Source organism: Pleurodeles waltl, chromosome 10, assembly GCF_031143425.1.
Source record: "Pleurodeles waltl isolate 20211129_DDA chromosome 10, aPleWal1.hap1.20221129, whole genome shotgun sequence".
NCBI lineage: Eukaryota > Metazoa > Chordata > Amphibia > Caudata > Salamandridae > Pleurodeles > Pleurodeles waltl.
The window spans coordinates 34,424,475-34,441,551 of record NC_090449.1 but is presented as its reverse complement, the minus strand read 5'-3'; the positions used below and the strand labels follow the sequence as shown (position 1 = coordinate 34,441,551).

General features: G+C 44.0%; 1 protein-coding gene across 2 annotated transcripts in view; it reads left to right on the top strand.

The window, feature by feature from the left end:
* The window catches only part of LOC138260993 (scavenger receptor cysteine-rich type 1 protein M160-like), a 179,749-nt gene that overhangs the window by 148,840 nt on the left and 13,832 nt on the right, over positions 1 to 17,077 (top strand). The window contains exon 15 of one of the 2 annotated variants that reach the window (XM_069209572.1): positions 8,159 to 8,266. The exons of the other annotated variant lie outside the window; for it this stretch is intronic. Coding sequence (XP_069065673.1) covers positions 8,159 to 8,266 — 108 coding nt within the window. The remainder of the gene's footprint in view (positions 1 to 8,158; positions 8,267 to 17,077) is intronic. 2 annotated transcript variants of the gene reach the window in all.

The window sequence follows — 17,077 nt, the reverse complement described above, 5'->3', positions numbered from 1 at the left end:
TATGTTTTTTTTTTTTATTTAATTTTTATTCCCCCCCACCAACCCCTCCCCCCGTGCACCGCCCCACCCCTTCCACGCACCGTGACTGCTTAAATTCAGATTCTACTTGCAAACTAATGTCTAGGTTACCGATCAAGGATCCTGGAAACTTCCCCAAGTCTTACATTCTCCACTTGACCACACTGCGTAATTCTTGGGCAGTTCACTTCTTATTTTACTCTTGTTTGCCATAACTGGGAGCACATTTTAAGGCCCTCATTATAACAGTGGCAGTAAAAAAAACCTACCGCCTTGCCGACGGCCACCAAAAGACCGTCAACGTGGCTACCAACCGTCCACTATATTATGACCACAGCTAGATTTCCGCCAGAAGGATGGCGGAAATCCGGCTGTGGCCATGCCGGTGGATGGCGGTAAGGTGGTGCTGCTGCCAACAGCAGCGCCACGCCAGTAGACTGCTACCGGCCGTATTATGAGAATTAATATGGCCTGGCGGTGTTCTGCTGGCAGACGCTGCTGCTGGGCCCTGTCCCGTCTCCTGCCGGAGGACCCCCTGGACACAGGTAAGTGGGTGCTCCAACAGGGGAGGGGGGTGTTGTGTGTGTGAGTGGGTGTGTGTGTGTATGTCTGTGTGTGCGTGTATGTGGGTTTGTGTTGCATGTTGTATGTGTGTGCATGTTTGGGGTGTGAGTGCATGAATGTTGACTTGTGTGAATGTGTGTCTGCGTGTATGTATGTGAGTGTGTGGGTGTGGATGTGTGTGTGAATGGATGTATGCATGCGTGGATGAATGTTGGAATGGGTGTGTGTATGCGTGTGTGAAGGGAGGGGCGTGTATGAAGGGAGGGTCTGGACAGGAAGCGGGGAGTGGGGAGGAACCTGTGGAGGGGGAAGGGGGTTGGGGAAGACCGCTATCAGTGACAGGGAAGGGATTCCCTGTCACTGATAGTGCCTACCGCCATGTTTTTTGTGGCGGTAAGGAAGCCACGAAAACCATGACGGTAGGCGGGGTCATAATCCCGCAGGTGGAAAAGTGTGGCCGTCTGGCTGGAGATTGATGTCTCCAGACCGGCGGCCATTACCGCCGTGGCGGTCAGTGTGGTACATTGGCGGTTTGACTTCAGCCAAACCGCCAATGTCATAATATGGAGGAAAGTTCTGCCAGCCTGTTGGCAGTACTTTCCTCCATATCACTGCCAACCGCCAGGGTCATAATGACCCCCTAAGTGTAATATCAAAGACTGGGTATTTACATTTTACACATAGATAAGCTCTGAAAAGTCTTGTGTTAGTAAAATGTGTTATAATCACGTCTGGAGACACAGAGGTATCGTTTTATGTCGTCTTTATTATTAAATAATTAATAGACGAAGAGCGCAGAAACCGCGTCTGATCTCCGGCTTCATCTCTCTCCAACTGCCGTACTGCCTCGCTCGAGCCACCGACGCGACCGAGGCAGTCCGGGTTCGGCACGCAGCAGCGCGTGCCGAACCTGAGCATAACATATTATCTCCAACTTACATACATAAGAAGGAAATACATAACAGCATTGGACAATCTATGCATTACATAACATTTTACAATCAGATCAGCGAGACCATGAGATAAAAAACTTAAAACATACTTGCTACATACTATGATGTTCCCTGAGTTTGATCGGAACCCGTTTCTCACGGACAGACCTCCTCAAGGTTTCAGGTCCTAACAAATGATTGTCTAACAAATGATTGTCTAGCACCCTGCGTTCTTGATGAATACCCTCTGACCCAGAGGTGTCACTTCCACCCACTCCACAGTGCCCAACATCCTTAACCTTAACAACCTTCCCCATATTCCACCATTGACCACCCTCAACCATGATGGCATTTCCACATACTTTCTTTACCCTCACAGGAGAACCATAGCAGGCTTCCCCTTTCTTCACAAATGTCTGTAACTTGACACGCACCAGATCTCCAGGTTGAAATGAGAGTTTTTTTGTAGAATTCTTCAGGTCATACCTAGCTTTTACCTTTTCTTGATTTTTTTTTTACTTCACCCAACACCCCGTCCTTGTCCACCGAATCAGGAATTTTACCAGAGACAGCTCTGGCTAACCATGCTGGAAACAGTCTTGAGGTACTACGTCTTCCTTTGAGCAGTTCAAAAGGAGAAATTTTTGTCACAGAATGTGGAGTGGTGCGATAGAACCACAACATCGAATTCACTGCTTCTCCCACATCCAGTTTACTCGCTTTAGCCCATTTGATACACTCCACAACTACCCTATTCATTCTCTCTACTAAACCATTGGTTTGAGGATGGTACAGAGAACTTTTCAAATGTTTCACACCAGATTCTCTCAGAAACATTTCCATGTCATGACCCACAAACTGTACACCATTATCCGAAATCAAGGTTTCCGGAAAACCTTCCCTCCAAAAAATCTCTTTGAGAAACTGAATCGCACTACCCGCAGTAGGCTTTGCAAAAAAACGCACTTCTGGCCACTTACTGTAATAGTCCATTAACACAAAAGCATAACGCATCTGGATGGGGAGAAAATTGAAAGGTCCAACCATATCGACCCCAACTTTGATCCAAGCTTTGTCCGGTAACAATATGGGTTGTAATGGAGGTTTTGCAATCCTCAACCCTTTTTCTGCACCATTACACACAACACACCCACCAACCACTCTTTCTACATCCTTGTCCATAGATGGCCACCAATAGTGAGCTCTAATACGCCTCTTAGTCATAGTGGCACCAAGATGACCCTCATGAGCACGGTCCACCAACCTTGTACGAATCTCACATGGGGGAACGCCTTTATCATTCCTCAAAATGATTCCACTTTCAATTGACAATTCATCACCCACCTTGACATATGGCTGAACTTCAGGATTCACATGTCTTTCCTTAGGCCAACCATTGATTATATGCTGCTTAACAATGGACAACACCTCATCACTGCTTTCAGCATCCCTCCATACAGTCTCAGTGCACACCTTGGACTCATCAGCATCAATTGCAGCTATGAAACAATCTTCCACATCATCCTACAAATCAAGATTACTTTCTTCACATATAGGTAGACAAGAAAGAAAATCTGCTGTGAAATTGTCTTTCCCCGGAATATACTTGACCTGAAAGTCATACTGCAACAATTTTGTGGTGAGGCGTGCGATACGAGGAGTCGTATAATTAATTTTATCACCATTTAAAATGTAAACCAACGGTTTATGATCTGTTTGAACAACATATTTTCTGCCCCATACATAACTCCTAAATTTTTCGCTAGCCCAATAGCATGCTAGCAACTCTTTTTCAATCACTGAATAATTCAATTCAGGATCACGTAAAACTCTAGAAGCATAACTTATGATTTTCTCTTCTTTCCCAAGACCTTGCGACAACACCGCCCCCAAACCATACCTACTAGCATCCACCGTAATCGTACACAGTTGGCTGGGGTCGTAAGGACTCAGTGGCCTGGCGTTTACCAACTCCTGCTTCACACCTTCGAAAATAGTTTTACACTCACTGTCCCATTTAAACGGAACTTTGTTTTTGAGCATATTGGACAAAACTTTCATTTTGCTAGCATAGTTGGAAATGAACTTTGAATAGTATTCACACATGCCAACAAAAGATCGTAACTCATCTTTATCTTTAGGGTTAGGGGAATCTACAATCGCCTTTACTAACCCAGGACCAGGTGTAATACCTTCCCCAGACACACAATGGCCCAAGAATTCTATTTTTTGCTTATAAAACTCACACTTTTCCTTCTTCACACAGACTCCAAAGGACTGAAAAATATTAAACACTGATCTAATCTTCTCATTGTGATCTTCTAAACCCCTTGTGTGAATCAACACATCATCCTGAAAGATCAAAATACCTTGCATACCCCCCAAAATTTTGTGCATGATGCGTTGGAACGCTGATGCCGCAGAAGCCAACCCAAATGGCATCCTGCAAAACTGGAAAGTGCCAAAGGGTGAATTGAAAGCAGTGTAATGGCGCGAATCCTCATCCAGTTCAACCTGGTGATAAGCGGACGCCAGATCAATCTTTGAAAACCGTACTGAGCCCCTGAGCCCTTCAAGAAGGTCACTGATCTTAGGTAAAGGATATGAGTCTACCCATATTTCCTTATTGAGACTCCTGAGATCCACACATAAACGCAGGTCTCCATTACGTTTACAGGCAACAACCAAAGGAGAAAGCCACAAACTTGACTCAATTACCCCATTCTGTTGAAGCTTGTCCAATTCAGATTTAAGATTTTCTCTTAAACTAAATGGTACTGACCTGACTTTATGTCTTACCGGAATGGCCCTATCCTTAACCTTTATTCTATGCTTGAATCCTGTAATCTTCCCCACACCCTGGGCAAAAATACCAGGAAACTCATCCTCAAACGGTGTCTTGGAATCTGCACACTCCACCACCAAAACCTGCTCTTTCGTTCCAGGTTTCAGCACCATGCCAAACAAACCCTGATGATACCACCCCAAAATGTTCAAACCCTTGTAGGCCACATATATTTTACCAAAAATCTTGCGACCCTTGAACACCAAAATGTCTTCTATGTAACCTTCTAACTCAATTTTCCTGCCTTCATACGAGACCGGAGACCTATCAGGAGGGAACAACTTTCTGTCACCCCAAGTATTATGAAACAGCTCTGATGAAATCATAGTAATGCGTGCCCCAGAATCCACCAATAAGCAAAGCCTCTTATCACCAACCTAAATATCCACCATGGGATCTATGCATTGGTTATGTTCCTTGACCCCTAATACTTTATCTGTGACTACAACAATCATGTCTTGGAAGGCTTTTACAAAAGATTCTTCTCTATTTTCTTCTTCTTCCTCCCCTATGGACGTGACATTAGTTTGCTTATTACTAGTGGATTGACAGACTCTAGCAAAGTGACCGACTTTACCACATTTTCTACACATAACTTTCTTTGCAGGACAAGACTTGCCATCTTTGAAATGGGGCATGTTACCACATCTAAAACAAATGTTCGAAGATCTAAAAAAAACATTGTCACTCTTCTTCATATCAGTATTCTTTGCCACACCCCTTTTTGTAACCACGCTGACATGAAGAGGATCCGAACCCTTCACAGTAGAGCTAGAAGAAAGTTCCATCAAAGAGATCTGGGCAAGCTCCACACTCTTGCTACTTTGATAGCTTCATCCAACGTAGGATTTCCCATGGTGAGTAATTTCTGCTGAATATGTTTATTCGAACAATGACCGATGAACTGGTCCCTTATGAATTGGTCTTGAAAATCCCGAAATTCACACTTGGAAGCCAGTTGTCTTAGAGCACTGACATATGCATCAACATCCTCGCTTTGAAACTGCTGACGCTTGAAGAATTTGTGCCGCAAAACTACAAGACTAGGTGAAACATCAAATCTTGTGGACAATTTTTTTGTAGTCATCAAATATTCATCTAGTTCTTCTTCATCACTTTGCGGTAGCTCAGGTAAGTGTTTGAAAATCTCTCTCCCTTCATACCCCAATGAATGCAACAGCAAACATTTCTTTCTCTCAGGACGAAAACGAGAGGCACCTATTGCACCCAGGTAGGTTTCAAAACCATCAAACCACTGTCTCCATGGAATAGGAGCAGCCCCAGGAGTTTCCAAGAACGGTGGTGGGGGATTGACAGACTCCATTACTAAAACCAGGCGTGACGTTCACAGACAATGTGTTATGACAATGTAACAATAAAGTTCAATTGGTGATCCAAATCAGTAAAGGTTCATGCAAGAAATACTTCCAAGATGGCACCTGAAATGGCCAATTCCAGTAAAAATAAGTACACGTGCTATACTTGCTGATTCACCAACCTCCGGAAGGGAACACCCAGAATAGGTCTGTTTTCTTCACAGAAATGATATGTAGGAAGAAACTGCCAATGAATAACGACCTAATCTTCTTCCGATGCACGCGTAGTAGGAAACCAGCTCGTCGCCACTTAAATGATGTTATAATCACGTCCGGAGACACCGAGGTATCGTTTTATGTCGTCTTTATTATTAAATAATTAATAGACGAAGAGCGCAGAAACCGCGTCTGATCTCCGGCTTCATCTCTCTCCAACTGCCGTACTGCCTCGCTCGAGCCACCGACGTGACCGAGGCAGTCCGGGTTCGGCACGCACCAGCGCGCGCCGAACCTGAGCATAACAAAATGTTATGGGCTACCTGAGCTTGGAAGCTTGGCTTACACACACACACATTTTTTTTTCACTCACAAAAGGATTTACTCACAAGAAGATTTTCTTATGAGCAAGTCTGCTCAGATGGACTGGATGTTGCCGAGAAGTGGTGGTTCCATGGCTGAAAAGCCCTATGAGTTTGTGCACACCCACACACTTACCTGCTCATGGGTAATTGAACAAATCCTCTCTCACTCCCTCCCACCTTGTAAAGGTAAGCCTGCCAAGGGCAGAAGTAAAACATTTTCCATGATGAGAAAGGAGTTTCTCAGTGGGGAAAAAAAATCCTTCAAGAGTCAAAAATAATAAAACATTTTAATAAGTGAATATGGGCTACTTCAACAGATTTTTGCATGAGCAGATATTTGCACATATATCTGCTCAGTGTGAGAATGGAATTGGCATGTTTCTAGGCAGGGGTGTGAAATTCCTATCATCAACGCCCATGACATATTGTTTAGGGTCGAGGACAAGAAGTCTGCATGTTTATTTTGCCCACAGAACAAGTTGGCTACACACCCTGCATCACAAACCCTTTGGGTGTCTTTTTTTTCAATTTGTAACCATTTTGGGTACATTGTTTTCTTTCAAAATAAAATCACCAATTGTGCTACCACTCTACCACTTGCTACCCCTCTACTGCATAAACAAAGAAGCAGTCTAGAAGCATTAAAAATAGTCACACTTTGTTCAATTCTGTAAACGTGTACATATTTTATAGTGGAACCACTGCTATAAATACAAACTGAGCTCACAGCTCACTGTATTTCTTTACAGCACTCACACTAACAGTAAAATTGTTTCGTTTCATTTGTTAATGAATCATACATACCATTCTAAACATACATGTGGATGCATGTATTGCCCTAGTGGTAGACAATCTTATTTTCCATAACATGATACTGTAAACTCAGAGGTGTCTCCTGTAGGGGCAAAGTGGTGGGAGTGGACACAACAACATAAAGAAAATTTTAAAAAAAGAAACTTACCTGCTGCCTGGCTCCTGCTCCACTCGCTGCAGGCACAGGCTCCCAGCCTGCCCTGCGACCAATCCCCACGCTGCTATCGCATGAGCGCAGTGTTAGAATTGGCCGAAGCTCCCTGGCTTAGCACTCCAAGGCAAAGTGGGAGCCTCTGTCTGCTCTCTCGAACCTGGCAACACAGTGCAGGGTTGGACAGAGCCCAGTGCGCATGTGTGTTTGGCCAGCCTGAGATGGCAGGCCAAACATACATGCACACTGAGGGGAGTGCTGTGCTCTCCCCCTCCATCCCTGTCATGGCCCCCGGCCCGACCCCTGAAAATAAAAATGATAATAAACACTGTTTATTATCGATTCAATTTTCCTCTTGCAGCTTCTGTTGCTGGCGGGGGTAAGGGTAGAGGGGTGGGGGATGATGCTCCTCCACCACTCCACCATAGCGGAGGAGCCGCGCCTGTGTAAAACTGAATTCAAACGGTTTGTGGTGCAGGGGGTGGATCCAACTTGTCCTGTGGGCATAATAAACATGTCCACTTGCTGTCCCTGACCCCAAGCAATATGTCCTAGGCACTGGGCGATAGGAGGTCCACACCCCCAGCAGTGGTCACTAAGCCCTTAATCTGCTCAAACCATCTACTGGAAGGATTTCATAAACTGTCTTTTTGGCCAGGGCCTTCCATGTTGTCCAGTCTCCGTAACAGCTTCTGCAAATTACTTTCTGGGGTTTAAATTTTATTTTTCTGAGCACAGAATGTTGTTAAGCTTTCTGCTAAAAATCAACCACTTGCAATAAAGGAGCTAAAGATATACCGGCTGGTCTTCAAGAACCAATCTAACCCTCTTAGGCAACTTTTCAGTTGTAAATTTTATGTAATCACAAATGTGCTGATCTGACTTTTAGGATCTCAAAAGTGCAAGAAATAGTGTAACTTGTAATGTTGCAATGGCAGGTGCCTTCCTAAGGAAGCCCTCTGAAAAAATCTACGATGAGATACCTGGGGACACCAAGGACAGTGGTGCAACGGATGAGAATGCCATGATGAGGATGGAAGATATGGGTGTGTACCGTTCTCCTTTTTCTACAATTTAGAATCTGGCTACAGACAGCTTTAGCTGTTTATTGGCATGCTAATCATTTAATACTGCCAACCAATAGCATATAGTGAATGTGTACATTGTAAAATTGGCACCATTCTGTCTAATATGAATCAGCTGCGCTTTGTGCTTCACAATTTTACATGCTTGGAATAAGGGAGCCACCATGTGTCTACTCTATGTATTATGTGCAAATCAGACGCTTTGGTATTGCCAATGCTTGTTCTACTTTTGATAGAGAAAGCACTGAGTACAGGTAGTAAGTAAATTGGTGCAACCAGGCACATAACTTACAGTGTCATAGTGCCTAGGTTTTCTTTTATGCAAATAAATACAGGGAGCCCTACCTTTTATGCTCAAGCAGATGCCACTGTGTGCTAATGTATGTTAATAGAGGTAGCAGTGCCTGTATCTTATATAGCAACAGACAAGTATGTAAAGAGATCATGTAACTGGGCCTACTGCCCATACTGTCTTCCCTGTGGCACTCTGGGAGGCAGTGAGAATCTACAGGGCTAACCAGATCAGGGCTACTTTTCCTTGCGCTTAGTACAGCTGTAGGTGTTTTGTCGCAAGGACTCTAACCTTGTTTCTATACATTCTCTAGAGTCTACCTATTTAAACTTTGGTCTCATGTTTGGAAGGCAATGCCCTGGCTGCATCTTAGCTAACCCAACATGGGAAGACCTTCACTGCCCTCCTAGGACTGCTCTGCTATTTCCTCCTTGCCTGCTCCTAACACACCATCCCACATGTGTAGGTACAAAAGTATACCCTGAGCTGCCTCTTTCCCATATCTCTCCCCTGCTTCACATGACCTTTAAATGAATCTTGGAAGCCCAACTCATTAGCTTGCCCTCTAGGTCATATAATTGGCTACTAGGAAAATGATGAGAGTAATTGTGTCAACTCCAACCTCACATACAACAATGAACTAATGGTGATTACTAGACTGGTGCCTCCCAGGAGAGTTTGCAATACTCTTGTGGTGGATCCAATGTCATCTCATTAGAAACTTCCTTTGTTCCTCTCATTGCCTCCAATGGATAGCCCATTCACAGGTTTCAAGGGGTATTGGTTTCTTTCTTAGAAGTGGGTCAGTGCTATTGCTCATCCAGGAGAAAATTCACCAATCCTATTGAGGGTGGAGCTATCACTATAGCAACCTTTCAGCAGTTTTAGTTTCACAGAGTTTGCCTGTTTACTGTAATGCTTCCCTGGGCTTTTAGCTGGCTGGAGGGCGTAGCATCTAGCTTATACGGTCATTCACCTTGTTGACAGGAGGTATAGATCCTAATGTCACATCAACTGAGATTTAGAGGACAGTGTTCCACTTCATGTGCATGGGTTCTTTCCACTAAACATGCCAGCTGGGGACAGCTGACCTTGATCCCGTCCTTTTGAAGTCCTTTCTACGTCGGGGATCACCCTCCCTCACACGGCATCCAATCAGTAAGCTGGTCTGTCACTTTCAGCTATTTCCCTTTTCACTGGCCATACTACTTTTGCAAAATTATTAGCTACATTCCAGCGCTAATCCTTCACACCCCTGAAGGCATCTGACATGCTACTACTCTCAGAAGAAGACACCTATCAGTATTTAGCATGGCCTATTTTATTAGCTACTTTCTGTTAGAAGTAAATTACCTCCCCTCAAACAAGGGGATTTACCCCCTCCCACCGCCCTAAAAAACGGGTGAGTACCATGGAAGCCCCATCACATTTGACCCTGTTGTATCCTTCTTCCAGGGTGAGATATCTGAAGTGTGATAAGACCACTTCAGTCTCAGAATATCCGATATTCAGGATAAGAAAGTATTTACCTGTAGCTCCAGTTCTCCAGCATTGGAATCTTTCATATATTCAAGTGCTTATATCATTCCCCGTTGTCAGGTTGGAAATTCCCCAGTAATCTTAAATAGCAGTAAACAGTGTTAATAAGGCCATGGGGCTCAACAACAGTGTTTATTTAGTAGCACATCCACATCATTTGAGGCAACCCGAACTTTAGCCCATGAGGTAGAAGTACCAACTCTCCTACTCCCCCTGGAGGCCACCGTAGCTCAGATTTCATAGCACAAGTAAGAATAAGAAATGAACTGCCCAAGAAGACTATGCAATGAATGAGCCTCGGACAGGGGAGGTGAGAGGGCCCCATGTGAATATATGAAAGATGCCAATGTTGGACAACTGGAGTTGCAGATCATAAACTAATGTCTGCTCCGGCACTGGATCTTTCGTAGTTATTCACATGTATGAAAATGATTAGTAAGCAGTAAATTACAATAATCATAAACATAAGAAAAGCAGGAACCATGTTCATTTTACTGAAGCAGATTGTGAAGAACAAGCAAGTGCAAAGGCTTCTCCCCTGCCGCTGTGAGATTTAATAACAATGATTGGACAATAATGGGCTCAATGAGTTGGAGGTCAGTAGGGACTTTGGGAATAAACTTAGGATTGGTCCGTAAGATGATTTTTGAAACAAAGGTAAGGTTCTTTTACAGTAAATGCACGCATTTCTCCTATTTGTTTGCACTGATGTAAGCTCCAAGAAAAGCAACATTTTCCAAGAAAGAAACCTCAAATGTTCTTTAAGTATGGGTTCTAATGGAGGTAACATGTTGGCTCAGGGCAGTATTTAGTTCCCATGGAACTACAATGTATCCGGTGTGGTGGGGATGAAGAGTCTGAGATGTCACTTTGTATCATAAATTGCTTTATGATTCTCAGTGGTAAAAGCATGGCACATGACTGGTTGTCTTCTGTTCTCCGGAACCGTGACATTGCTGCTAGATGAACTCATATTCAGGAGTAATTTAAAACATTTTTTGCCAAGAGTATCTGATGAGGTGTTACTGGTATTAGCTAGAATCCTTTGATCTCGCACCAGATACAAAAATGTTTCCATTTGTCATTACATGTTTAGCTAGAATCATTTGGTCTTGCACCAGATACAAAAAAAAATCCATTTGTCATTGTATATCATTTTGGTAGCTGGCGCTCGAGCTTAGGGCGGGATGTTTTTACATTATGCTGAGGGATCAAGTTGATCATACTCTACGTTGACAGGTACCATGTTGTCAGGCTTAATGACTGGAGATTGTAGGTCAAAATGTCTCCTGTTGTGGCTGGAGAGAAGGATGTGCCAAGAGATTCAGGAGTTTCATGAACCAGTACTGGCGAGGCCACGCTGTGGCAATGAGAATCAGAAAACAATGGTCGGTGTTTGCTTTCCTCAGGACCCTGGGGCTCAGGGGAAATGGTGGAAAACTTAACGAAAAGGCATTGCACTTGGCCTTTGGTTGCCAAAACCTGCTGGCATTTCTTGATGAGCTGGGTGGTGAACAACTCCAGCTTGAGCTGACCTAATTTGTGGAAGATGTAATCCTTTTGATTTTGGTGGAGCTTTGATATGTGACTGTCTGATAATATTCACCTGAGTTGTGCCATCCAGAAGATGCTCCATGGAAAAGTCCATATTATGGGAGATGGCCCAGTCCCACAGTGACTGCGCCTGTTCTGACAGAGGCCTGGACTTCATTTCTCGTTGTTTCACAATGTTGTGCTGTTGGATATTATGAAAACTGCATGACCTGCAAGCATTAGAAAAATCGTTTGAGACCCAGTCTTACTGGCTGGAAGATCCAGGATATTGATGTGAAGCTTCTTTTCTTTGCCTGACTATAATCCTCTGATTGAGACTTTCTGCATGTGCGCTGTCCAGCCCTCCATGGAGGCATCCATTGTAAGTATCACTCTGTTCTATGTAGGATAGGAGGGAAGCACTGCATTGAGATTCGTAGGGATCTGCCACCATACTAGTGCTTGCTTCTGACTTGGACTATGTAGACCCATGAGCCATGACTTTCTTTTCCTTTGGGCATCCCTCTTGTTGTTGGATGTACACCATCAGGAGCCTGCAGTAGAATATAAAGCCTATGCATGAAGATACCAGACCCAGCAGAGTGTTGTATTGTCTTACTGTGACTGGTTGTCTGGAAGAGAAGCCATAGAGTCAAGCCTTTCTTAATCTTTTAGCGAAGGGGAAAGCTCTTCCAAACTTTCCTCAAGTACTGTAGTTTTCTTGATGTCCAGTGTAAATCTCAATCTGTGAAAGAAAGTGATGAAGAAAATTGTTTAAATGTTTGCAATTTCTTTTGATGAGCCTTGACTAGCCATTCGTCCAACTAGGGGTATAATTGGTGACCCTGATGTCTGAGGTAAGCAGCAGCCAGAGCTAGGCACCTGGTGAAAATCTGGGAAGTGACTTGAGATGAAGGGAAACACTTTGGATTGGGAGTGCTTCCCCCCCCCCCCACTGCAAATTGAAGGTATTTTCGGTGCTTCATGTGGGATATGAAAATATGCATCTGAAGATACAGGGATGCCAGTTAATTGTTCTCCTGGAGCATCAGGAGAACTTCTTGTAGAGTTATCACATGGATGGTCTTTTCTGTGAGAAACTTGTTGATCTGCCCGAGATGCATGATAGGTCTCAATTGACCTGTCCTGTGTTTTACTAGGTAGAATCTAGAGTAGAAATCTTGATTCCTCTGGGCTTTTGGAACAGATTTGATTTCTCCACTGTGAAACATTGTGAAAGACAAGGAGAATTTCCTGTTCCATCTCACTCAAATGAAGATGATGGTCGTTCCTGGGTGGCCAGACTGAAGGTTTCTGAAGAGTTTCTAATGTGTGTGTGAACGATCTGCCTCACCCAGGGGTCCCTTGTTATGGACTCCCATGCGGGGCAAAAAGGGAAGTGAGCCCCCTTATTTGGTGAAAATGGGAATGTTAGGGGGGCTGCTGCGAGAAGTCAAGCACATTTTTGGCTACACTGGGATGACTGGGAGTAGCTCCTTTTTCATCCAAAAGATCTCCCATAGCTTTGTCTGTTATTTTGGTTGGATTTAGAAGCATGGTTGTACTCAAGTTGCCATGGATGGTATTATGGACAGTGTTGCCCTCTGTACAGTTGAAAGTCTCCTCTATAGGTCGGAGATCTTCTTGGGCCACGAAAAGGCATGAAACCAAACGACGATAGTGACAAGCTATGAGAGATTTTGATGTATCAGTATCTGTTTTAATATTCTACAAAGCTTCATCAACGTGCTTGCCAAACATGGTGGCTCCATCGAAGGGCCTGTAAAACTTCTTTGCTTGATCTTCAGTCCAAAAGCAATGATATGCAGCCAACCTTGCCATCTCAAAATGAGCAGTCCTGTAAATCAGCGGAAACCTGTATTGGATGGGTCCATATCTGTGTCAATAATAGCTTCTAAAATAGTTGCACCTTCTCTGATGATATATCTAGCTATGTCCCTCTTATCCTCTTGTATGAGGTCAATTAGTGGTAAGCGGCAATGCCACATGCCACATGGAATATGGTTGCTAAGGCATATGCTGCTTTGATTGACATAGCTGCCGTGGAACCAACTCTATGACCCAAATTGTTGATGTGTCTCCCATCCCTATCTGAGGGTGCTGAGGAAGGTTTTCGATCTTTGTTGAGCAGTTGCAGTTATGACAGAGTTGAATGCCTGATGCCCCATGAGATAGGCTGGGGCTTTGTGTTTCTTCTTCAAATATGGCACCACTGTAATGTGGCCAGGGTTTTAATTAACTTCAGACCTTCTGACCAGAAAAAATCTAGTATTGTAATTGATTTTATAGCTTTATGTGGTTGTTTATTAAAATCATATAGGAAGCATTCTGTTCCATGGAGGTCCACGGGAGGTTGAATTCTTTTTAGCCGCTCTCTACATCATGGCTATGTCTTGTGGAGGAATAAACGGTGGGACGGAGGGGTTGTCAGCTTCCTTAGGAGTCATGTAACCATTCCAATCTGCCATCACCCAGTCTGAATAGGGTGATTCAGAAGAATTTTCGTCTCCGATATCCTCAGGAGTTGGTAGCACCAGTTTTGGTTTTACTGTAGTCGGACGATGGTCTTTTGTAGGCATTGGGGTTGGATGTTGTGTGGAAGGTGGCGGTGCCAGAGGAGGGGTAGATGTGGGTTGCCCCACAGGTTGCAGGGGAAGAAGTCTCTAAAAGATTTCAATCATCTGTTGCACTGTTGTTAGAAACGCAACAGTCACCTGACATATCTCAGATTCTGCATAGCCATGAGGACAGTTAGAGGGTTGGCAAGGATGATGTGGCACAAAGTCCCATGGCTGGTTATCACACGCATAGTAAGCGTCATTCTCACCTAAGGTATCCTCAAATTCTGGCAAGCTGTGTAGGGCTGGCTGCAGTCTCTGCGGTACCTCGGTCACTGCATTCACCTTCCAGTTCAGAGCCCAAAATTTGCATAGTGACTCATCGTCACTATGCAAAAGTCGGTGGTGTGGGAAAAGCTGTCATTGACGGTGTGATCATTGATGGTACCGATATAGATGATGGTGGCTACAGAGTCATCACCCATGGAGCCGACATTGGTAGCAAGAGCATTATTAGTGTTGTCATGAACAGTGTTGTCGTTAACGAAGGTGATCTCGATGTCGAAGGAGCTGTCATCAATGATGATGGTCTCGATGTCAACGATGATCTGATCATCAACGGTTGTGTTATAGGTGAAAATGGAAGCAGGAGTCTCCAGCTTTTTCTGTACTAAGAGCTACTTATGCTCAATGAAAATAATCCTGAGCTACTAATATTATTAGTGTTGAACAGTGACCATATCAGACAAGATTACATTAGTGGCCATCCCATGCAACATTACCAGCAGTAATTACTTAAGTGCGCCAGGCAGAGTTGCCAGTTGTAATGTCAAAAATGCTTTGACAACGTGGAATGCCTCTACGTGACTAATACATAACAGCCACAGCTGCAAAACCCCTGGCAGGTGCCAAGGTAATACTATCAGTAATGTTCTTGTAATTCTATGAGTAATAAGCCACCTAGGGCCAGATGTAGGTAGCTGTTTGCATGTCGCAAACTGCAAAAAATGCAGTTTGCGCCATGCAAACAGCCTAACGCGATGCTCATCCCCAAATTGCGAGTCAGTACCGACTCGCAATTTAGGGATACGACTCGCAAATAGGAAGGGGAGTTCCCTTCCTATTTGCGACCGCATCGCCATTCAGAGTTGCTTTGTGACCGCGAATGCAGTCGCAAACCAACTCGCAGTTACCACCAGTGTCACACTGGTGGTAACTCATTCGCAAAAGGGAAGGGGTCCCCATGGGACCCCTCACCCCTTTGCGAATGCCAAAAACAATATTTTTTCAGAGGAGGCAGTGGTCCTATGGACCACTGCCTCCTCTGAAAAAAACGAAACCAAATGGTTTCGGTTTAGTTTTCATTTTGCAGCTCGTTTTCCTTTAAGGAAAACGGGCTGCAAAATGAAAAAAAAAACTGCTTTATTTACAAAGCAGTCACAGACATGGAGGTCTGCTGACTACAGCAGGCCACCGTCCCTGTGAGTGCAGGGACTCGCTATGGGGTCGCAAACTGCGACCCACCTCATGAATATTGATGAGGTGGGTCTTTGCGACCCCATAGCGAGTCGCAGAAGGTGTCTGAAACACCTTTCTGCATACAATTTTGCGAGTTGCAAATTGCGAGTCGGTCAGACTCGTAATTTGCGAGTCGCAAAATTGTAGTTTCCTACATCTGGCCCCTAGTGCCTTAAGATTCATCACTCAAATACTTTAAACATATTTTGGGAATTCAACCACTTTTCTCCAAACATCAGAAAACGAGTTCTGAAAATACACACCTTTCGCCTCGTACACAGACTTTTCAATTTTGGCATACATATATTAATTCAACCAAGCAAAAACGTTTAATTTAGTAGGCTGGGCTGCACAAAGGAGAGCTACTTACTGATAGGTGGAGAACTACTAGTAGCTTATGAGCTACTTCTTGGAAAGGCTTGCAATGGCAGTGACATTTTCTTCAACGATGATGAAGACACCGGATGAGATTGGAAATCAGTTTGATGATCCAGAGAACTTGATTTTTGTGCATCCTTTAGCTCAGGCTTGTTTTCTTAATGTTTGGGGCAATTATGTGACAAACAGCAGTGTTTTTGTGTCAAGAGATGACTGCAGGTGCTTTAGATTGTAAGTCCAGCTCAGGAAAGTCCACATGCTTCCTTTTTTTGTGCCTACTTTGTGAAAGTGCTTGAAAGGCCACGTTTCACAGAATCATGATCATTCCACTTGGCAGGAAGGTATGTTTCTTTTTTTAACACATAGAGGGAAAATCTTCTCTCTCCGTGCTTTAGGGCCTTCGGTGGAAAGGTACTGCAAATGTCACCGTGCAGAGGCCTGTGCATAGAGTAAAGGCAATAAATAATTCTTATGTGGGTCAACAGTATAGACATTCTACTGATCACAAATAGTGTAGGCCTTAAAAGGAGATCTCTTCAACCATGATGAAAGATGGTAGCTGAAACAGTCTCCCTGCCCAGTAAAAAGAGCTAAAAATAACCTACAGTAGTCTGCAAGCTGAAGGTAGGGCTCGTTCAGTCTCAGGGTAGACCAGAAAAGGGAACAAGTTGAGGTCACTGAAAGGTTAGAGCAGAATTCTGCTTGGGGACACCTTCACACATGGCCTGCAGCAGAAATATGAGCTTTGGTGGCCTCTACAAGGGATAAGAGAGTTGGCACTTCCACCTCATTGGCTGAAGTTCTGGTTGCTTCAAATTAGGTGGATATGCTACTAAACAAACACTGTTGTTGAAGCCTATGGTCTTTTTAACATAGTTCACTTCTATTTAGGATTACTGGGGATTCCTAGCCTGATGATAGGAAATGATTTAA